This window comes from Aythya fuligula, chromosome 2 (genome assembly GCF_009819795.1).
Source record: "Aythya fuligula isolate bAytFul2 chromosome 2, bAytFul2.pri, whole genome shotgun sequence".
NCBI classification, from domain to species: Eukaryota; Metazoa; Chordata; class Aves; order Anseriformes; family Anatidae; genus Aythya; species Aythya fuligula.
The window spans coordinates 86312843-86336939 of NC_045560.1; the positions used below are offsets into that span (position 1 = coordinate 86312843).

At 36.3% G+C, this 24097-nt stretch overlaps 1 protein-coding gene across 1 annotated transcript in view; it reads left to right on the top strand.

Annotated features, from left to right (window-relative positions):
* The window catches only part of ABCA13 (ATP binding cassette subfamily A member 13), a 196835-nt gene extending 187958 nt beyond the window's left edge, over positions 1–8877 (top strand). The window contains 3 exon segments of the mRNA XM_032181104.1: positions 5845–5950; positions 7127–7264; positions 8788–8877. Of these exon segments, the coding sequence (XP_032036995.1) occupies positions 5845–5950; positions 7127–7264; positions 8788–8877 (334 nt within the window).
* Positions 8878–24097: the final 15220 nt, after the last annotated feature.

A 24097-nucleotide genomic window follows, 5' to 3' on the forward strand; every position in this document is an offset into this window, starting at 1 on the left:
TGTTGAGCCCCAGAAGGCACTTTAAGGAACTGTTGTTCTAGTTCTTTGTAGGCTCTGCCATCAGCTTTTCATAGAATTACAGTGCTATTCTTTCTGTTTCTCAGGAAATGCCATATGTAAGTAAAAAAAAAAAGAGTATCAGATCTCTGATACTTGCCTGTATGTGCAAACACAAGCACATATACATATGTTTGTATTGGGACAGATTTTGTGTGCATACAGTTGTACATACAATTAATAAGATTTTTTGAAAATTTTACCACATATTTGGATACTATACCTAAGCATTTAAAAGCCTGAAATTCAGAGAGCAAGGTAATGTTGTACCCTGCATTGTTCATAATCTGAGATGATCACCGTTATTGCAATGATATTATTAAATTTAGAAATTTACTTTAGGTGACTTGGTATGAAAGCCTGGAGTATATGTGCACATAAATGCATGTACAATGTACTTGAACAAATATTACTTGTTGTTTTAATAGCTGTTTCTATTGTTATCCTGGAAAAATCATAATCAATTAAAAAAATCAATTAAAAAAAGATGAAACAATCTATGAATAGTATATGGAAGATAGATTTTATAAGCTAGTTGTTATTGCATCTAATTAAGTTTTTATTGTTTGTTCAGCAGCACTGAGGTTGTTCTGAATAATTGCAGAATGAATTTGCATTTTACAAGTCATACTATTTTTGCATTTGATATTAACATTTTTTTTTCTTTTTTTAAATAAAGCAAGTATTTCACATACCTCAAATTTAGAAACCTTTCTTTTATCTTAGATACTGTCTTTCTCTACCACTTAATATTGAATGACCTGAATCTATATCCTGTGCCTGAGTAATCATATTGGAATAATTGTTGGCTTGTCTAGATGAGACTTTATGGAAAGCAGAACCTTATCTGTTTGTAAATGAATGCAAACTGAAGCATCGTGGCAAACAGCTCAGTAACAAATTCTTCTTCTTCTTTGATTTATGGCATAAATTCTAAAAGATGCATTTCCTTTCAAACGTTAAGTGCCAATGTTCTTTTTATTTTTTATTTTGTTATTCAATAATGTCATTTTGGAGTATTCTTTTAATCACTCAGACTAGTGCATATATAAAATATGCACATTATATTTCCACAAGTAAACTTTCTGTGAGTTGTAATTTTTATGTGTGTATAAATATATACTTACATACATACATACACACACAAACACACACACACACACACATATATACACACAGATGCCAAAACTTAATAGCATAATATTCTTCAGGAAATTTAATCTTTGTTGAATTTATTTTAAAACAACAACAAAAAACAAATGGATTATAAGATTTTTTTTTATTTTTATTTTTTCATCAAGGCTTAGGAAATATGGCCATGTTCTTGATCTCCTGAGGTTGCATTCAGCAATTTTGGTGTGGGGAAAGAAGAGTTATGGGTTTGGAAAGAGTGTGATTGAAGGAGCTGGTCATACTTGACTCTCTTGTAAATTAAAACGGATGTTTCTAGATTAGGTTTTGTTTGTTTTCAAGCAAGCAAATTCTTAACAACTTTAAAGGAAATAATTTATAATAGAGATATAATAAAGATTATTGTAAAGCAAATAGAAAGAAGTCTGCTGATACTGCACTTTATTTTTTACCTTTTACAGATAACAGGATGTCACGGGCTATGTCTGTAAAATACTGGGTTAGTACCTCTAGGGACCCCTTGTGACCATCCAAGTGTAGGCTTATCTGAGTACAAGGCATGTTTTAAGAGCTTTTCTTGTTCTCACTCAAATCTCTGACCCAGGACCTCTAAAAATGGGCAGAAAAGAACATTGAGAAGTTAGTATTACTTGATTTGCTTTAAGTGGTAGCCCCTCTACTTGGTATTTATGAGAATTTTTAGCCTTTGGGTAACTGAATGTACTTCCATTCCCACTGCAAGGCTAGGAGGAGCCCCAAGAAAGCAGGTAGGGGACTTGCTCATCATTATAAGTTTAGCTACACCTTACTCCAGTGTGTGATTGCAGTTTGGGTGGACACACATGTGAACTAGCTTAATACTATCTATTGTTATACAATTGGCAGCATGGCTGCCATCATGGCTACATCAAGGGCAGCAAACCACTTCCAAAAATAGGGGAACCATTTGGGAAATTAGCCCAGGCTGACCTCTGCTTTGTTTTATTTTTACTACCAGCTATAAGGTCAAACCAAAGACCCATCTAACACTGTATCCTCCCTGTCTGATACTGGCAAGGAAGGAAAAGTACAAGGTCGAGATAAGCACATTAAGATACTTTTCCATATTACTCAACAAGCCTTCAGCAATTTGCTGCTTAGAGATTTCCTAAGCCAGAAGAGCCCTTAGTGGATTTTTTCCCCCTGTGAATTTCCCTAATTTCTTACTCAGCTCATGTCAAATTCTGGCATCCAGCATATCCTGTGTCAATGAGTTCTACAGTTTTCCTATGTGCTATATGGAAAATTAGTTCCTCTTACTGAATTTGAATTCCCTTCCCTCTGATTCAATTTGATGCTCCCTGGTCTTGCATGAAAAACAGGGTCATAGCAGAGTGAAGAAGCAATCATTAATTGCATTGTCTAGGTCAGTCATGATTTGGGGTAGCTTTCTACCACCTACACATCTTTTTTTCTATGCTAAAAAGTTATAGCCTATTTTGTAATTCCTGATTGTTCCGTTTTACAATTGTGAAATTGTTTCATTCCTTGTTGCCATTTTAAGTTCCATTTTTCCCTTGTCATTTGAGCTTCTCAGTAAGCTTGAAGACCCATGCAATTACAGGTGTGGAGCAGTTGGATGCATTTTGTAGTCTTTGCTAAGTTCATACTTCTTCAGTTGATGCTGTTGTTAATACCCAACTACTTTAAAATCAGTCTGGGAATGTTTGTGTTAGTTTCAGTCTTGTGGTTGCATTTAAGTAGGTAAAGCACTCAAATAATTCTCCTAGAACTGCTGATGAGGTGAAAGTCAAGCTTAAACAACTAGCTTGACTGAGACAAAAAAGAGAGAAAAGATAAAGAGCAAAAATAATTTTTGTTAGAATATGTGTTTATGTGTGTGTGTATACACAAATAAAAATGCAGGTGTTGTTAAAGTGAGTGATAGAAATTAGCAATGGAAAATATCTTTGTTGAATAGCTTTGAAGAGATGGTGATTCTTTTGCAACAGATGGCTGCTGAACAGGTGTGCTGGCTCAACTTATGCCATTTTAATGATAATGTTTCCCTCCTTAGGTCTTGAACTATAAGTTGTTAAAGGTTTGATTCTAACAGCACTAATCAAACCAGATTGTGCTGTTCCCTGTAATTCCACTTTGGGTTTCTGAATTAATTATATAGTCTGATTCAGAGAGGAAAACAGAGTGAAAAAGAATGGTCAACTCAATTTCCACTGACTCAGTTTGCTACGGAAAACAGCTTGCTGATTATAGCAAGGGGAAATGTTTATTGCTGATCAGCTTACTCTGAGCTGCTTTACTGAAGTGAATTATAAAATCAAGGTATAGAAGCACCATAATTTGACTAGCCAGAAGAGAAAAAAATCTTTTAAAGCTTTTTATATGTACTGTGCTAGTGTTCATGCTGTTCACAATTTAGAATTAAACTGAAGTTGCACAGGCTTCTTGGTCTTTGCTAATCAGAATTTTGATACATTTTCTTTGGAAACTTCATTTCATGCAACAATTTCATTTTACGAGACCGTTGAACATCTCCATAAGCCAGCATTTTTCAAACTATGATTCAACAGTGTATGACTAGAAATGCCAGAAAACTGATCAGAATCAGTGGTCTCTTGTAAAAAGTTGCCTCAGATTGGCTGTCCATCTAAATTTGAAACCCTGGTTAACTATATCCATCTTTGTAACGTCTTTTTTATTGTCACATGTATTTTTGCAGGGAGGATGCTATGCATTTAAAAGATTTAATTAGAGATCTATTATGTGTTAGTAAATCATTGTGAAGCAAACCACCCAGCCACTGCTTTGGATTCCCTTTAGTGTAACAGTTCTGGATCCCTTTAGTGTAACAGCACTGTTCATCTGTCAGGTCGCGCTGCTCAGTGAATAGCTGGTACTGCTTGGACTGGAGGGGATTTATTCATATAATGTCCTTTAAGAACAAGCAAACAGGATACTGAATCAAGAATGTTTCTTTTTACTATAATTCAGTTGGTTCAGTGGCTGTATTTGGCTAAAAACAAAATCAAGTCCCTCCCCCCCTCCAAAAGCAAAACAACCAAAGGCTTTATAACAATGGAGGTACAGCATAAAATAAAAGTTAAAGCCCTTTTGTTGCCCTATGTACTATAGATGAGGGACATAAGGTGCTTCATGTGAAGTATTTAGCTGGCAGTTACTGAGACAGTGGTTAAACTGGACATGTCTCCAAATAGTCATTATTTTTGTTACACTTTGATTGAGATTCTGTAGACCATATTTTCTATATTTGAAAAGGGCAGCATCATAAAGTATGCTACAATATTTACTTCTGCTTTGATCATGTGAAAACATGCTTCATAACTGTAGGATCCAATTAATTCGGTCACTACCCTGAATCACAGAGGTGTACCCAGGAAGGCACATTGGCATGAGGGATCAATATGGAGGATAGGAAATAGAAACAGAAGAACTGAAGTGAAGGATTTGGGGATGAGTGATTCTGGGGCTGGAGCCTGAAAAGAAATAGCATTGGAGTGAAGGATATGGGAATGGTGGAATGGGAAGGCAGAGAAACCACCAGGTTTCTGGGAGGATGTGGACACGCAGCCAGAGCTCCCTGTTTCCCTCCCAGATCTGCCCTTCCGTTACTCCTGGACAACAGAGAGCAGCAGTGGCTTGGTGCCGGTAGTAAAGTCCCAGCACAAACCCATGCTGAGAGCATTGCCATGGGTGAGAGGAAATCTCTTCCGACTTGGCTCTGGCTGGGCTTTTTTCCCTAGTGAACAACCAAGCCAGTGAAGACAACAGGAGGGTGTGTAGCTGCATGGAGGCATGCAGCAGCCCCGAGTCACCCCATCTCTGCTGAGCTCTGCCCTTACCCCCAGTGCTGCATAACTTCTGTCACTTAAGCAACACGTGTGAGGCTCCGGTTGCCATTTTAGTGTTGGTAGATGTATTGGAACTTCAACAACAGGAAAATTTAATACAAAATAATGTGTTGGTTAGATTGCCTGTACTTAACTTTTATCACATCTATATTAAGAGAGAAGTTCATTTGCTAAATTATTTTTTGAGACAGATTGTGTGGCCAAAGAGCTAAAGAAAATTCATGAACTCTGCCATCTCTGTAAATACCTGTGTACTTTACTTTTTGTATATGTAAAAACATTTTGTACACATATTTGCTGAAATAAAAAGTGGCCTGCTTTGTTAAAAGGTTTGAAATACTGTTACATCATTAAAAAAGTTAAAATAAATGATTTATTTTTCTGTTTGTAACTAGTAAACTTCATAGCTTTTTTTTTTCTTTTTTCTTTTTTTTTTCTTTTTTTTTTCCTTTTGCTAACTCTTCAAAGCAGTGTTGTAATTAAAGTATGTTTTAGTTAGTCTAAGGTACACCGTATAATAAAATATAGTATTGTAACTAAAATCTATGGATAATATGGATTTTTTTTGCCTGTTTGTTTCTATTCGTTGCCATTATTTTAACAACTTTCTAATTGAAATCAGTGTCTGCTTTTTATAGTATAATGCTAATATCCCAGTGATAATGCAATGGGTATACATGATGTTGTTTACCATAATCATTACAGGAAAATTAAATGAAAAAAAATATATTCTTCCTGACTTCATAGTGTAGATGACTGGATCTATGTTTCTGCATATCATTCTCAGGTTTGGAGATGGCTATTCTGTCAAAATTTGGCTGAGCAAAGAAATAAGCTCTCAAAGAATGATTCTGGAGTGTCTACAGTTGCATTTTCCTGGAGCACAATTTAAGGTACAGCTGAAATTCCTCATCATAGTAATTATTCTAAAACAAAATCAAGTGTGGGCTGATAAGAACAATGTATACATGTTTATATATATTGATTTTTATTTATTTTTTTTTTGGAGAAGTATGCATGTGCATATTTTCATTTCCCTATTAAGCAATTTTTTAAAATCTGACTTGGAATATTGATTAAATCAATTCCAAATGGTCATTTAGGCAACATAAACAAATAGGTCCTTTCGCTGAGTAATACTTTTCTTGTGATTTTATTGTTGACCAAGATAAACTTGCCTTTTTGTTCACCTGTATTAGGAATTAAGTGAGTTTGCTGAGAGTGTAGTTAAGGTCCACAGCTGGCAACCGTGTCTTTACTGTGATTCTTTTATTTGATATGAAACCTTACAAAAGACCTATAGCAATTAGATTCTCTCTATACATATGTTTTTTTTTGTTGTTTGTTTTTTTTTAAATATATATATTTTTCCCAGGAAGCTTACCAATAAAGCACAGAATTAAGAGAGAAAGACTTTTCTCTGTCTGAAATGAAGTTTAATAAATACATAAATAAAATTGAAAAGCACCCTACTGCAGAAATTGTTAATAAGGATCTTTAATATCCTATCCATTAAATTATAAATTTTCCTTTGTTTTCATTTATATCTGTGTTAGTTCAGTGTAAGAATCAAAGTCAATCTTATGATGTATGGAAGCTCAAAACAAGCACACAGATTAACAGAAAATTTCCCTTTCTTAGATACCAGCCACTTGATTACGTAATGATGAGGGAATCCAATATTTTTTTGTTTTGTTTATAGTTAAAATGGGTATGTGTAAGCCTACCGGTAAGTAAATTTTGGTTTACTGCCTCGTGTCTTCCCAAAATCCATTGTATCAGGGCTACCATCAATTAAATTTCAATCCTATAACATAAAAGTGTCCTAAATTTATATATCCTTTATGAGATTAACAAAATGTCATCTCAGAACATGCACTAAATACATATGTCCTGAGTAAGAGCATTTTATTTAGCTACCAATGCAGGCAAAATATATTCTTATTTAAAAGCTTATATTGCTAATTTGCAGTGAAGGTCTACTGAAACCAGATTGGTTAAAGCAAATACAGCTTCATCATCGTGTGCATTCACTTTTATCTGTTTTTATTATTTTTACTTCTTTATAGGGACAGCATCTTAACCTGCTTGAATACCACATCCCTCGAAGTGAGGGATGCTTAGCTGAGCTCTTCAGAGTCCTAGAGAACCACAAAGATTTTCTCCAAATCAAACACTACTCCATGAACCAAACCACGCTGGAACAGGTATTTTTTTATTTTTTTATTTTTTAACCGTAAACATTCTGTGTTACTGTAATTATTGGTGCATTAAAATCATTTGCTGGATGTATGTGATAAACCAGCAGTTCCAGACTATCTCAGATCTACACAGTAACATGTGAACCCTACTGCTTTTACACTGCAGGTGAGCACAGTCAAAGCAGCGCATGAAGTCACATGTTTGTATTATATGTGCAAGCATAATTACTCATTAGATTACTCATTCTGTGTAGGATGAGAAGGCAGGACTGTGAACAACCCTCCACAGTGCAAAAGTTGGGATCTTACCAATACCCTTCAAAAGACTGAAGAAGTCTGTAAATCACAGTAAACCATAGGCTTACAGGACATTTTCCTTTGATTTTTTTTTTTTCAGTGAGTATTATGCTGCACAATAGAGAATAGTGGAAATGCACAAACAGAAGAAACAGACAGAAGAGACCCCACTATTAACAACTAATAAATCCTGTTTGGGCAGAAGGAATAAGAGAACAATAGCAAGGGTGGGATTTCTGAGTGGCTGTGATGTATTAGAGCATTCTTGTATGCAACTTCTTGTTATGTATTCTGCAAACCAAGGGAGTCACATCTAGTCAAAGCATTAATTTGTATGATAAATGGTGTGAATGTGCTCCTTTACCCTTGTGCAAATCATTAGTGAAATATTCTGATTTGTACTAATCTTTTAACTGCTTGTAAATTATCTATTCACTGAATAGCTGAATGTAAGATTATTTCAGCCTCATGATTGTTCAGGAGTTGTTCACTCAAGCTTACTTCCTCTGCATTATTCATGGTGATTCATCACCTCAGTCACCTACTCTTGCTTCTTCTCCCTGACTGAGTGTCAGTCTTAAACAGGAAAATAGTTCTCTTGAATAACAAACATCCTTATTATACACCCTGTTTGTTTGCATATGAATAATATGATCATTTGAATCAAGAATAACCATCTTTCCCTCTCCATTCCTTGCTGTCAAATAGTTATGTGATTTAAAAGTGAACAAGTCTTTCTGTTGTAAGATCTGTTCAGAAAAAAAAATAAAAATATATATATATCAGGAAGGCACATGAGCTGTTGAATCATTACTGTGTAGTGTTCAGAAATATACCTTTGCCTTGAAATATCTGGACCTTCATCTGTGTGATGGTGGTTGATAGAAACAGCAGGCTCAAGTTCCTCTGGCGTGCCGTTTAAATGCAAAGTAAAACAATTATTTCTCAGTAACTTGTGTAGCAGTAAAATATGATTTTCATATATAAGTTGGTAACTCATTTTACCATTGTTTTTATAGTTCATCAACCACTGTGTTAGCTGGAGAGGTGAAGAGGGATTATTTATAGAGTTTACAAAACATATCTCTAAGGGGGTTCTTGCAGCATAAACTATTAATTTTTGTGTCAGAAAAGCTTAGAAAAGCAACTGAAAAAAAATCACCATCTACATCTCCAAAGTTTTTGTTCAAATACTGTTATTTTGAAAGTCCTACTTTTTTCTTGCCTTACAGGTATTTATTAATTTTGCCACACAACAGCAAGGTACCTCGCCTTCTTCACAGGAACCTCCCATCGTTCGTCAAGACCACTTGCCAGTCTAGGCTCAGAACAGGATAGAGCTTCAGCAGCATTTGTGTATGTGTTTGTTTGTGTATATATACACACATTTTTTTTATGTAATAAAACTTTCAGCTTTTAACAGTTTGTGAGTGAGAAGAATATAGTAGGAGCAGAGGTGAGTTGGCATTTGTAGTCCAGAAGGAATGATACAAGTTCTCAGTAAAACAAGATTAGTTACATGCAGACCAAAAATCTGCCAGAAAGTAATGCTTTGAAATGAACTGGAATTTTATAATACACGTAGCTTAATTAATGCAGCTTTGTGTAAGAAAAAGAAAAAAAGCTGATCTGAAATGTCACTTTGTATGGTGTATTTTTTATTTTATTTTTTGTGGTGGATCTATATTCATTTGACTACAGTAATTTTCTCTTGCATGCGCACTTAATAACTGATTTTTACATGAAAAAGACAAGAAAAAAATCATTGAATGGTTGAAATAGCTAGGCTATCACCCAATATTTGTATTTAATAGCACAAATTGAGAGCCTTTTGACTTCTGCATTAGTTCAGATCTGTGTTGTGACAAGCTATATTAGCCTTTTTATTGTGTAAAGGATGCACTATATTCCATGAAGGTTTATGTTAAAGAGGGTATTAGTGTACTAGTCTGCTTCCCAGTTATGTTAAGTAAATTTAATGAGGCTTCATAAATCATACTTGACAATGAGTTTTCCCTTACGCCTACAGGTTGCTGCTGGAGGAATTCTCAAGTATCTTTTTAATGACCTATTTCCTTTTCCTCAGCTTTTTTTTTTTTTTTTTATTTTTCTTAAGAAAATGTCAAAATTCTGTTTAAGGGACATATTAAAAAAATAAGCTAAGCATTCAGACATTGGTCGATAAACTTTTCAATAATTGTGTATATTGGTGCTAGATACTTCATATGAGGCAATGTCAAAGCCTTCAGCCTATGCACATGTAAAAGAAGTGAATAAATAAAATAAATGAATATGAAAATAAAATAAATGAATTAAAACTCCTTTTGTTTTGTGGAAAAAAAATAATGAAAATTTTTGTGAAGTAATCTGCTGGCTTTTCCAAGTCAAGCCCTTTTGCAATTCTCTAAAAGTAGCTGATATCACTGTTGGACTATATTGCTCAATAGTTGAAACTATAGAACTCTTGACTTGGAAGTGTATTGCTGGGTTCTGGGGTGGGCAAGGTAGGTGGGAGCTATACCTTGAGATTGAAAAATCTGATTTTAAAACATTTATTTTTTTTTAGTGCTAATGATCTAATTCCCTGCTGTACAGTGATGAAATATTAAACAACAACAACAAAAAATGTGTTTTAGGATTTTCAAGCTGACTCAGAGACTCCTTATTAATGCTTTTACTAACACTTGGTTTGTTGTTGTGGTTTTGTCCCAGTTTCCTTTTCTAAAATTAGAATTCAGGTTGCCTATTTTTATAAAGGTGAAATGAAGTCCTAAAGGAAAAAAAAAAAAAAAAAAAAAGTGAAGATTTAAAGACTTGACATACAGACTTGTATGTATCTATAGATCAAAGCAAGTGAGTTTATGAAATTACTTTATTACCCTGGTACAATGGGATGGCTGTGTTTGAAGTGAAAACAATTAACTTTTTTCTGAATGAGGTTTCTCAGGTTTACAAACAAAAGAAGAATGGTCAGTCTTCAGTCTTAACAATGTGTGAAAGAGGTAGGGGGCAAAAGAAAAGAAGGCAGATGCTGGAAATTTTGGCAGAAACAGGGGTATGCTAAGAGTGGCCTACTTAGGGTGGAAGACACTGAATGTACAAGGCACAACCAAGTATCTTTGAGTCATAATCTGAATCCACTCAACAGAAGAAAGCTTCTGGAGCTGTTGCTAGGATGGAAAAATAGAAAGAAAAGCATGGAAAGAAGATGTGCATAGGTCTTTCTTTCTTTTTTTTTTTATTTCTTTCTCTTTTTTTTTTTTTTTTAAAATATTTGTATTGTTTAATAATCACTAATATCTCTGTCTTTCAAACATCACAAGTCTTTAAAAAATGAACCATACATGAAGAAATTTAGAAGGATGGTTTTGGGAAAGGAGAGAGTGTCAGTTGTCGGGGCATAAGGCTTATAAAGCTTATAAAGCTTAAAGGTCCCATTTGTATAGAATTGTGACAAGAATGTCAACTTCTGCCTAGGAAGTGTGACAGGGAGTTGAATTAATAAAACAGTCCTACTGCTTTCTTAGACCAAGGGAAGCATTAAAGTATACAGGACTTGTGTGGTGAAGCTGAAAAATGGTGGCCTAGCTGAATGTGTAGATAGGGGATCTTTTTCAGGGTTTGGCTGTGTAACACTAATTAAATGTCATTTTTTCTTATTAAAATGTGAAAGATTATATTAGTGTAATAGATGAATACAGTAAATAAGGTTTACTTCAGACTGATGGTTGAGTAAATTCAGTTAACAGTGTTTTTCTTTTTTTAAATTGCTTCATATGCATCTCAGGAGACCCAATTTAATTCAGGCAAGTAGCAAACAATGTTTGTCTCCCAATCCTTTATGGTTGAAGAAGGTCAAAATCTAATTGAGTTCCAGTGTACTGGGTTCTGTCTCAGAGGACATTTTCCATCTCCTTGAATTGCTGCATTCCTGAAATATGTAAGTTTCAAGACCAGTTTTTGAAGATTTTTTTTAATTAAAAAATGATAATAATAAAAAAAGTCCTAAACTAGGAGTCTGGACAGAAAAGGCCATTTATATGTTAATGATGAAATAGTCCTTGAATTCACAGAGCATGCAGAAATACCTCTTCTTCTGACACTCCTGAATTTTGAATCAAAGACGGCTGAGGATTCAAAACAGTAACTTTTCTTGTGAAGACTTTTGATAGGGAAGATATTTCAACTGGTATTTTTTTTTTTAATATGAATATATTCCCTTGACCCCGGGTCTTAAACTGGGATTAAGCTTGGAATTAGGAAATCAACTGAAATTCTCAAATGCTCAAAATCAAAGCTGGGGAGATGATTTTCATACTTTAAGCGACTATTCCATTGTCTAAATCAACAGAAGAGCTTCTGCCAACTGTAGTGCAGATTATTTCAGGCCCTAGCTTAACTTTCATAAAATTATAGAATAAAGTGGTCAAAAATAAACTGTAGGGCTGAACCTTAGATCAAAGGACCACAAATTCAATAAAGGTGGTGGGGTCATGGGAGTAGTGGACAGGATGGTAAAACTCATGAACTGACATTTTGCATCCTAATTCATATTAAATTTCTGAATACATTTCTGCCCTGAAAAACAACAACAACAAAAAAACCCACCATATTTCCTGGTTTGATTCAGTCATGACCGAAGATGTTAAATTTCTCTCAGGGTAGTGGAAATGTGTACCCTGACTGGGATGATGATGGGAGCCTTATGAGTTTGTTTGTCCTTATGAAATTTGAACAATTGGGGTCTGAAATCTCCTAAATTAGTGAGTTGAATCTGGCTCTTGTTGGAGCTGTTCAACTCATATATCAGTCTAAACCTAATTTAGCTAAGAATATTACTTTCCTGTTTTTTTCCTAGTAAGTAGAAAAGCTGACAGTGTCTTTGATTCAGTTTAATGTGATTTAATCTTTTTATGTCAGCACTTTCAATTTTTCTTTCTAAAGAATAGGGAGATCAAAGCTAGCAGTGTGAATATCTTGCTTTAAGTGATTGAAAGCCAGCTAGATCAGACAATTTTCCTGAGATCTACAGTAACTAAAGTGAAGATGCTTCCTGAGTTGCATGTTAGGTACTTGCAAATAAAACTAATGCTGTAAGTGCAATGGAATGGGCAGCATGTGTGAAGCAGAAATCACAGCTATCTTGCTATTACAGAGAAAGCAATAGTCTGCTGCTTTCACCAGGTAAGGTTCTGCTGAATGTTTTAACAGATGAATTCTCCATGCTGAATGATGATATGGATCACTGAAGAAACCAAAACATTTTTCTTCTTTATTAAATTTTAGCAATACAGTGAATATTGTTTCAGCAGTGCCCTCATGCCTATTGCTTCATGGAAATAGATGTTGGGGCTCATTCTGGCTCCTTGAGCAATGGCCACAAAAAAGCTGTAATCAGACTTTTGCACTGTAAAAGTGTATGCACATCCTTAGCTTAGGCAGATCAAACTGGCAATGTTCATACCAGCTTTCCCACAAAATACAAGTGGAGAAACAGAAAATATAAGCTAAAAAAAGTAAATGTCAACAGGTCAGTTTTCCATGTGCAACTATTTTATTCCAGCTACAGGATAAAATATGTGTATAATTTTGCTGCCTGTTAAGCTGCTGGTGCCATGGACAATTTAAAGAAGTGCCTTAGGATTCAGCTGACTATGAGGCACCCAGCAGGAAAAGAATAGGAACATCTAATGTGCTGGAATTTAAGGTAAGATCAATCAGGAGTTCTTCCACCCTCATACTGAGGTAGTAAATGCTGGTTTATAATTAAGTGTATTGCATATAATTCAATTTCTCTTCTATGCACATTATACATATTATTATATTCAGTAACTAGACCCCTGCAAAATCTTAACAATCTTCAGACTTAAATCATTTGGAACTTGATTCAACTTCTACAAAAAGTGAAAGTGTTTTTTTTTTTTTTCAAAGTTGGTTTCAAACGAGCTGGTAGAGCTGGTTCAGAGCTGGTTCTTCAGACTTTAAAAATTATGGGTAAGGAAAACTTGAGTGAAGGAATGTGTGGCATTTGTTCTGAGTAAAATGGAAAATTCACATAATGATCTAGCTAAGGAATTGTAGTCATCCAGGACTTTGTAGCTGACAATAAGCATCTAATAAAAAGAATATCAAATTATTTTCTTAACAGAAGTCTGTTAAGATGTATCAATTCTATTAGTAATATGTGAATACAGAACAGGTTGAACCTAGATCTGAGAGCATTCTCAGTATATGAAAAGTAAGCATTAAGGTCATACACATTTTGAAGTTTTTATTTTTTTTTGTTTCTTTTCCCCAAAGGTAACTAAATGATTAGAAGGGATGCTTGCCGATGGCCAACTAGTCACTTAAAATACTTATTGATGGCCTAGAGCTGAGGCTCTTCACGTGATGTTATTGAGACAACCATATTTTACTAGTATTTATGTATTTATTTATTTTCAGTGAATGCATGGTTTGGTTTAACCAGCAGTAAAAGTTATTGCACAAAATATATTTTGAAGATTTTTTTCTTCTTTTTGCAAACTGCAATTAAGAAATAGATTTTCTAGTAATTGAGGCAAACTGTTCCAGTGCCTCACCACCCTCTTGAGTGAAGAATTTCCTCCTCACATCTGACATAAATCTTGCCTCTTTTAGTTTAAAACCATTTCTCCTTGTTCTATTGCCATCTGTCTGTGTAAAAGGTTGTTCTCCATCTTTTTTATAAGTTCCCTTTAAGTACTGAAAGGGCACAATGAGGTCTCCTTGGAGCTCTCTGTTCTCCAGGCTGAACATTCCTGGCTCTCTCAGCCTTTCTTCATAGGAGAGGTGCTCCAGACCTCTGATTATCTTCACGGACCCATTCTAACAGCCCCACATCCTTCTTGTGCTGGGGGCCCCAGACCTGGATGCAGCACTCCAAGCGGGGCCTCACAAGGGCAGGACAGAGGGGGACAATCACGTCTCTTGACCTGCTGGCCACTCCTGTTGATGCAGCCCAGGACACAGTGGCCTTCTGGGCTACAAAGCACACACTGCTGGCTCATGTTGAGCTTTTTGTCCACCAGAACACCTGAGTCCTTCTCTGCAGGGCTGCTCTTAATGAGTTCTTCTACTGGTCTATCCTCATGTCTGGGATTGACCTGACCCACGTGTAGCACCTTGCACTTGGACTTGTTGAACCTCATGCAGTTCACATTGGCCCACTTCTCAGCTTGTCCAGGTCCCTTTGAATGGCATCCTTTCCTTCTGGTGTATCAGCTGCACAATCTGTTTTTAATTCCTTCAGGTCTACTCTTTCACTGTGCCAAAGAAGTAAGTATTTTTTGGATCAAAAGGCAATGGTGTTGGGAGGCATTTTATACAGGATGTATTCTTATTTTCAGCAAACTGTGATACATATGATTAGACAATGAAAACAGATGCAGTTGTCTAATGTGCTCTGAAGATATGACAGTAGAAGATTTCAAAAATGTTAAGTATAAATAGTCAAAATATTTTCCCCAAACAAGAAGGTATAAACAAAATGAATAAATTACTTGTTTCAGGCTGTGAGGGAAGATAGTGGCAAAATTATGAAAAGAACCCTTTTTCTGAGATTAGTAAATCAAATATGTGGTCTTGTCATTAAGTCTAGAGACAACCAGAGCATCTGCATTTTTTTCAGTCCATTGGTCTGTCTTCTAAGACAGGTCTCCCAATATTTAAAACTAAATAGAGAAAGACTAGCTCAAGAGATTTGAAATGAGAAGCTGTTTTATTTGTAGGTCAGTTTTTCAAAACCATCCCAGGTGTGCAGCCAGACCAAAAGAGACAGAGAGTAGGAGGGGAAGGGGAATAAAGTAAAAGAAAAAGGGAATAGAGTGAAAGGAAAAAGTTTGTTATTTATTATTTATTTATATATTTATTTTTGAGGCAATTTATATTGCTGTAAGATTGAAGTGAAAGAACCTTGGAGGTAGGCTGCCAGTGTTATTGTGTTTCTCTGAGCCACAGGAATAGTAGAGAGGCCATGCATATTATTTTGGAGGGAAGGACAGAACTCTCATAAAAGAACAAAGAATATCTTTAATGCTAATGAAAAAAAAACCTGACATAACACAGTAATCCTGGTAATAGCCATCAACATGACCAGGCCAAATTATTTCCCAACAGGAGGGTTGCTCATTATATATGAACTTGGCTGGTATTGTGTTGATCACCCACAATTCTGCTCATTTCTGGGGCCTTTGGTCATTTTTTGACATCCCATTGTCAACAGTAAGTATAAGATGAAACACTGACATGTCAGAATAGCAGAATTTTATATTCCAATGAATGCATGAAAGAATAGAGAAGCAGGTCCTGGCCTTTAGTGGGAACTGGCCTAGTTCAGCATCTCATGGAGCTGAACCCTCTTTACTCTGACTCAAAAGTGATTTCTTGTGTTGCTTTTCATTGCCAGTTGTGTTCACAGGGTTCCTCATTCCATCACTCTGACGAATGAGAATCAAATTCTGTTTTCTCTACAGCTTAATTCACCATATTCACATAAAAGTCCAGCAATTCAGTCAGGACCTGGCAAGACTTTAAATGGCTTACCTTGTCTTGTTCTACAAAACTGGGAGTCTGTTCAAACCTTCAAGGGGGCATAATCAAAACAAAACAAAACACACAAAAAACATTTTATTGTTCATGTAAAATTATGTCCTCTTCTACCTGCTTGCATCCTTCCCTCACATCCTGTTCCTTGGTTCCGCTCATATAATCATGAATTGGATTTATTCACACACACAGTCTGTTTACAATTAGGTTAAATTCAATATGTAAAAAAATATATATGTGACACAGTATTTTATCTCATAATCTTAAATTCATCTTCTAAAGAAATTTGGCTGCACATAGAAAGGCAGGGAGGTGACTTTTGGCCTTAAGAGGATGAAGAAAATGTGATCCAGTGCTTGGAAAAGAACTGAATGAGCAGCTATTATGAAAAGCTGTCTAGAGGCTACGGTTTTATTACACAAGAAAGTGTAAAGGAAAGGAAGAAAGGGCAAAAGACCAGCAACATTCAACTTCTCCAAACCCTCAATTATTCAATTGCAATTACAGTTCACTGAATTAGCTACTTGAAAACAGTAAAACATGGGTTCTCTGGGGCAGATTCTCAACAAGCGTGGTAGAAAAGAAAGGTTAGAAAGTGAAAAGAGTGACAGTATCATGGCTTTGAACTTGCTCAGTAAATTATTTCAGCTTGTGGCTTTTTTTTTTTTTTTTTTTTTTTTCCCTTCCTTTTCTCCATCTTCTGTGCACTTTCTCCTTGCTTTGACTTCTGTGCCTCACACCTTCAGGTGAGAACAGCAGGAGCACCAAGCATCTGTTACATGTCTGAACTTGGGAATGGAGTCTGGCAGCAGACATCCAATGTTAGTCTGTGCCTGAAGGGTGCATATATCTAGAAAGTGGCAAGAGACATCTTTTTAACCACTTCAAGGCACCAGCCATAGGAAGAATTTGAAAGCTTCTTGCTGTGGGGCTTGCCAACTTCTAAACACCTCCATTGCACATATGTAGGTGTAACACAGAGAATGTCACAAGATTTTCAGGAAGAATGAGATTTTGTCACTTTTGAGTGAGGGTTGTATTTGCTAGAACTCTCCTCAAGATGATTATTCTTTTAATATGCTTTTAGCAATCCATGTCCTTAGTCTTTGGTTTTCACTCCACTGCTGTCATGTTGTAGATGTTGTAGCTCACTATTTATTATTATTATTATTATTATTATTATTATTATTATGGTACTATGTGTTACATAGGTCCTTAAATAGGACCCCAGCTGAAACAACCTCAGCATCTGAGGGAAGTCTTTTTCCCTTGATAGCTGCTTTGACTTTTCCTCCCTATATTGGTTGCCAGATCATTGATGTGAAAAACTTCCTCTAAATTGTGTAGGGAATACTGAAAAACTGAGACTTTTTCTGTGGATCGTAGTTCTGCTTCACTTCTCCTAAATCATTAGAGGCTTTTCTCTAAATAAATGTGCTACTCTTGTAGACTTTAGAGGCACTGACAATGTCTTTGATCTGTTCTGCTCTGTACAAGATCTCCCACTTGCTCTTAGCTTCTTCCAGCAGAGGGTGCATTAGTAGGTGGCGGATGCACAATCCCTTGCTCAGGAAGAGATGAAAGAAAGCACTGGCACTTCTGTGTGAGTTCCAAAAGTGTGCGTGGAGGTCTGTTTGCTACACAATGGTTCAGAGTAGCTGTTTTCACAAGAACAGCTCCCATTTATAAACATCAGATAATATTCACAGAAAGCACCTTATGAGCATGCAGTTAATTTGAGCCAAGATTCAAAATCCAAGGGTGAGAGTTAGTTAGAATTGCTATTGCTCCATCACTCTTACTTACATGACTGTGTGCCTGATCAGATCTAAATTCTAGGGTTTGATCACTGAACAATTGGGCCATGTTTCTTCACTAACTGTAGAAAGTCATTCAAGGCATTTGGTGGATAATTTTCAGTGATTGCTCTACAAACTAGAGTGTTAGTTCATTCACAACCCAGGGGAAAATGTCAGTTTGACTACTAGTCTCTCTTTAGGTGAATTTGGAAGATTAAAAAGCATGCGTGTCTCACACAATGTCCCTATAGGCAAAATTAAGAGAGCTCAAATATTGAAAGCCTCTCAGAAAGTATGGAGAGGTTTTAGTTTTTTTTTTTTTTTTTTCAGTGGGTTTGTGCAGAGTTGGGAAATCTACTATAGAATGATTTTCTTCTACTATAGAAAGATTTTCTTCTTCCAGGTTTGCATTTCTGAGGCCAGAATAGTTGTGACTGCAATTGCCAATTTGATGGGTGTTAGTCCTTTCTTTCCAAACTGAATGGGAAGCGTAGAGATGTACATGATGCTGGTGACCCCAGTTGCCATGTTGTCTGCTTCTGTTGCCAAACAGCCTATAAAATAGTTATGACACTGATTTAGGTCACAGTGACATAAAAACAAATACGATGCTTGCATGTAGCCCTTTGGCTTTAATGAAGCTTCGAGTGGGTATAAAAGTCCAACTCTTAATTATATTATGATGGTAAGGTCTGGTGGCAGAAGCCATCTCAAAAGTACAATATCTTCCTAGAAGAACCACTAAACTAAGCGTGAAATGGAGAAATGTCTGAAAACAATGGCAGGGTGTATTGGCAAGGATGAAGAAACAACGTTTATTTCAAACCAAGGGCTTGTTGTTTCTTGTAGTTTCTTTGGTTAAAAAAAAAAAAAAAAAGTAAAATAAAAGCCATTGTCCTCATTAATCTGATTTTTGGTTTGTTATTTCTCTCTCTCTTTTTTTTTTTTTTTTTTTTTTTTTTTTTTTTTTTTTTTCTGTAAGTGTAAATGTAGAAGATTGGGAGGGACAGAAGATGAAAGAAATATTTTGGCTGTTAATAATTTTTCAATCAAAATGACCCTTTTTTTAAAAAAAAATAAAAATAAAAATGAAGCATCTACCTTTTTTTCTCTCTACCAAATGAAAATGACTCTGAAAATGAATCCCTTAGGTGTCTTTGAAAATGCTATGCCTTATTACCTTACAAATTTGACCAAATAAACACTAACACTCATTTTGGTAATAGATACATTACTGATTCAACTAATTTACGTATCTGTGTAGAGATTTTATTGTTTTTACCTTGTCAGTGAAATGCAGATAAAAGTATTCACTAAGTTTAAATAAAGCTTCACTTTCCACAAATACATTTTATTCCGATTTCTTACCAAACACAGTTAAACAAAATATATTAAATAATATGCTGCATGTACAAGGAAATATATTTCTAGTCAGATATGAATAACAGAATAGAAGAATCTTTAATTCACTTTTATCTTGCTTTGATCTGAAACCAAACTATGAGCAATGAGAAACATTAGTGGAAGGGGGGGGAAATGAAGATGACTCATTTTCTTGATTCACACTGAATTGATTTTGTAAAGAAAAGAATATGACCCTGTTTGTTAAGACAGCATTATGTAGACCCTTTAAAAAGTTTTATATTGATTTCTCAAAATGTACATCTGTGTATCAAAAAGCTCTATCACTCTGTTAGTGATTCACAGTTAGACATGAAGTTAAAACTTTTCATGGTATTAATTGTTGGCTTATAGTTATTTCTTCTACATAGCAGTGGGATAAAATCTGCCTTCTAAGACTTAGGTGCAGATTGTGGTGAAGCAAATAAAATTTAAATCAAAATACATGTGCAAGAATTTTGTCCTCTGATATACCATTACAGAATATAATTCAACTGATTGAATGTAATTAGGAATGGGAGCTTAAAATAGTATCTATATATTAAGACCACCATTGTCCATAGCAAGGCTGATAGAGTAGTTTGTAGATGTAGGAAAAAAAAAAAAAAAAAAGTTTTATTCCATATCTTTCTGATCCAAGATGTTTCTTTGTGTAGCAAAAATAGCTTTAAAAATGTCTCTGAAAACTACCAGAAAGAAAGACTGCTCTTCCACATCTCTAATTTATATGGTGGCAGGAGGATTGTGCTGATGCAGCAGAAGTGGATTTTTGCTCCCTTCACATTTTATTTCCTGGGGATGTTTCCAGCCTGTCACTGGCAGAAGTCAAACCAGAAAAAGTACAATTGCTAGTTTTCTAGATTCTCCCCAGGTTTTGATACCAAAATAATCTGTTTTTTATAGTAGATTCTTCAAACATTCGTGCTGTAAGTACTCCTGTTCATCAGGAAGTTAATTAACGCAGTCTTGTCTTGTAAGCTTGACATTTCAGAGTTTAACTTGTTCCACTGAGATGCCTGGGAGCAGCATTGTTTTAGGTAGATTGGAGTTACAGGCAGACAGTGCTGTGTTCATGTTTTGGATCTTAGCTTTGAAAACAAATATATATATATATTTTATTTTTTTTAAGTAAAGATGAGCCTTCAACAGCAGTTGGGGAATAATACAAATTGTCTGGTTGATGCATATTGTATGCTTGGTGCAAGCATAGCAATAGTGTTTCTAATATATAACCAAGTAGTTCAGAAGCTCATTATTCAGGATGACCACCATCTATAGCAAGCTATAAGTGTTAATAACAACAGCTGATTGAGGTTCCATTTTCCTTTAAGATTAGAAACTTGTTTTCTTGAAGCAGTTAGCCAGTTGTTTTATGTGTTTGTATCATGATCAGACAAGTAACTATGTACAACATGCAGACACATTCTTCTTTTAGTTATAGAAAAAGTTAACTGATGATCACTACTTGGGTCTATGACAACAATGTCTAGTTAAAACGGGTGTCCTTAGAAGCAGCCATAATAGTGCATACATGTCTACTTTGTCTCTTCCAAGCCCAAACATTGCTTTGTCTGCAAATGATAAGAAATACTAATTTGAGCAACGTAAAGGACCTTACAACAGTTTGGATTTCTTAGTAGCATGCTAGGTGAAGGTTTACATTTCAAATTATTGCTTATAATAAAGTCAGTGTCTGTCCTTTCCTATCAAGTCAATTTGGTTGGACGTGATGGGAAAGGAAATGAGAGGAAGAGTGTTCTGATTAGGGGTAGGTAAAACTGTGCTTGATTTCTCAGAACACTAGAGGGAGCAAGAAGGTAAAGTTCTTGAAAGAGCAGCTGCTTTCTTGGAGGTGAATCCTCTGAGAGTAAGTTTGCCATACCATGCAGGTAGTTAAAGCAGAGGCTATTACAGCATCAAAAAAATAATAATCATTAACCAACCCCCCCAAAACAAACAAACAAACAAACAAACAAAAACAACAAACAAACAAACAAACAAACAACAGTGATCTCAGTGATGGTTTGTTTGTTTATTGTTTTGAAGACATAGGGTCTTTTTGTTTTTATGTCTCTGAATGCTGAGTGTGTGTTCATCTAGGCTAATGCTAATGGACTGACTGTGATGGAAACCAAAGTCCTTGTTTCTCTTCATCAGAGGCCCCTTTAGGCAAATGTTAACCTGCCAAGAGCATGTGCACTCCAAGGAGGATTTGAAAATTATTACCCATGAACAATTATTTCCTGACCTAAATCTTTCTGTGCTAGGAGAAAAAATAAGAAACAGTATGCACTAACAGGCTATTACAGATGAGAGAATATTTCCTCTAGTGCTTCCCTTGCCCACTCATATTAATATTAACTATTGCTAGAATATGGTAATAACTTCTGGTGAGCATAGAACTCTGGAGAGCAGCCTAGAAGAGAGGGATCTGGGGGTAGTGGTAGACAGCAAGTTGAATATGAGCCAGCAATGTGCCCTGGCAGCCAGGAGGGCCAATCGTGTCCTGGGGTGCATCAAGAACGGCATCGCTAGTAGGTCAAGGGAGGTGATTGTCCCGCTCTACTCTGCGCTGGTGCGGCCTCACCTCGAGTACTGTGTGCAGTTCTGGGCACCACAGTATAAAAAGGACATGAAACTGTTGGAGAGTGTCCAGAGGAGGGCTACGAAGATGGTGAAAGGCCTGGAGGGGAAGACGTACGAGGAACGGCTGAGGTCACTGGGCCTGTTCAGCCTGGAGAAGAGGAGGCTGAGGGGAGACCTCATCACAGTCTACAACTTCCTCGTAAGGGGGTGTCGAGAGGCAGGAGACCTTTTCTCCATTAACACTAGTGACAGGACCCGCGGGAACGGGGTTAAGCTGAGGCAGGGGAAATTTAGGCTGGACGTCAGGAGGGGGTTCTTCACAGAGAGGGTGGTTGCACACTGGAACAGGCTCCCCAGGGAAGTGGTCACTGCACCGAGCCTGTCTGAATTTAAGAAGACTGTGCACTTAGGCACATGGTCTGAACTTTTGGGTAGACCTGTGCGGTGTCAAGAGTTGGACTTGATGATCCTTAAGGGTCCCTTCCAACTCAGGATATTCTATGATTCTATGATTCTATAGAATTGCATTGTGATTATTCACAGAACTGATCCTGTGCCTATAAACAGATGTTTTACCTAAGTGGATTAGCCCACTTGCATGTTCTTCTAAATAACAATCTGCTGGTAGCCTTGGAAAGTCAAAGACATTTGGGGAAACATTCTCATCTCAATGTGTTGGATATTACTGGCTAACTCCTGCTGGGATTTGTGAACACGATTGCCAGTGAATCATAAATGCAACTCTTTGAGTACTGAAATATATATATATATATTATATTTCATATGGCACCACAAGCATCATGACAGTAAATATATTTAACTGCTCTCTTTCCTTTTTTTCCTGTACACTTTTAGAAGTCTTAAAGCACTGTTTGTGATGAGTGAAGAACAGGACAAGTTTGGAGATACAGCTGATGCTTGGTGAAGGAAGTCTACCTACTAATGTAGAGTCTGATGAGACTGTAAGGTTACATCTACTCCTAAGATCTGTAGGGGAACAGGCAGCTGCCTGCAGTCCTTTCTGGAATAATGCACACAGAAGGTATGTGTAGCACCCAGTACAGACTGTTGGACATCTGTCTCTCCCAGCTTACCACAAGATGCTTTATTGCTTTATTTTCACTTTACAGCACTGCCAGCAGAAGGAGATAGGACAAACTGCCATATACAGTTGTTTCTTCTAGGTGTGAATTAGGAAGGAATACTGCACTTTTTTTTTTTTTTTTTTAATTATTATTTTTATTATTATTATTTTTTATCTGCTTCATTTACACGGGAACTGATACTTCAAGACTTCCACGGTGACTATATGCCCTGGTCTTGCAGCGACAAAACAGGGGAATGCTATGACAGTCAGGGATACCAGGATACCAGTCCTCACATCATAGGACTAATGGTAGCACGAAGAACAGTGTGTAGCAAGAAGTGGAACCCTCTTTAATAGCTCCCTTTTGCATGCAGACAATATCTGTGACTTTAGTATTTGTGCACTCTTTGTGGACAAATAAAGCCAATTTACAATAGCTGATGATTTGCCTTGGCTGCCTATTATCAGTTACTTCTCTAATTTCTCATTAGCTGTTAAGGAGGTTTGCTGACTTTAATAAATCCACTGAAACCAAGGAATTTCCACTGATGTGAGTACAAAGACAGGTCCCTAGATTGTATCTGAAGTGCATGTAAGTTTGATCTTCCACTCCTGTTCACAAAGTCCCCTGTGTTTATAAACTACCTTCCCCTGGTAACTATTGCCTCTCAATTAGCTAGCATTTCTCCAATACTATCTCATCGAACATTTTTCTGCTATTCCTGTGAACAGGTTATATGACGACATGATTGCAGGAAAGAAGATTCTCACACATTCACTTGCATCATATTTCCTAGGACAATAGCAACAAGAGTGCTGAGTCCTATTTTCTAGAATGATAGCAAGGAGACTGCTAACAAGACAGTCCTCTGGGTTTGCTGTAGCCCATCGCATGATGCAGTGAAGCGGTGACATTCTGCACAATGTCCACGCATGTGCACAGTGACTCCTGCTGCTGTGTGAGAGTTGCCACGGCAATGGGGTCTATCCTACAAGCACATTTCTTCCCTTAAGGTGGCAATTACCTCTGCAGGACTTTCTTGGCCTCTGTAAGCACATCAGCTGGACATTCTTGAATTATTCTTGAAGGTAAGGCCAGAAGCC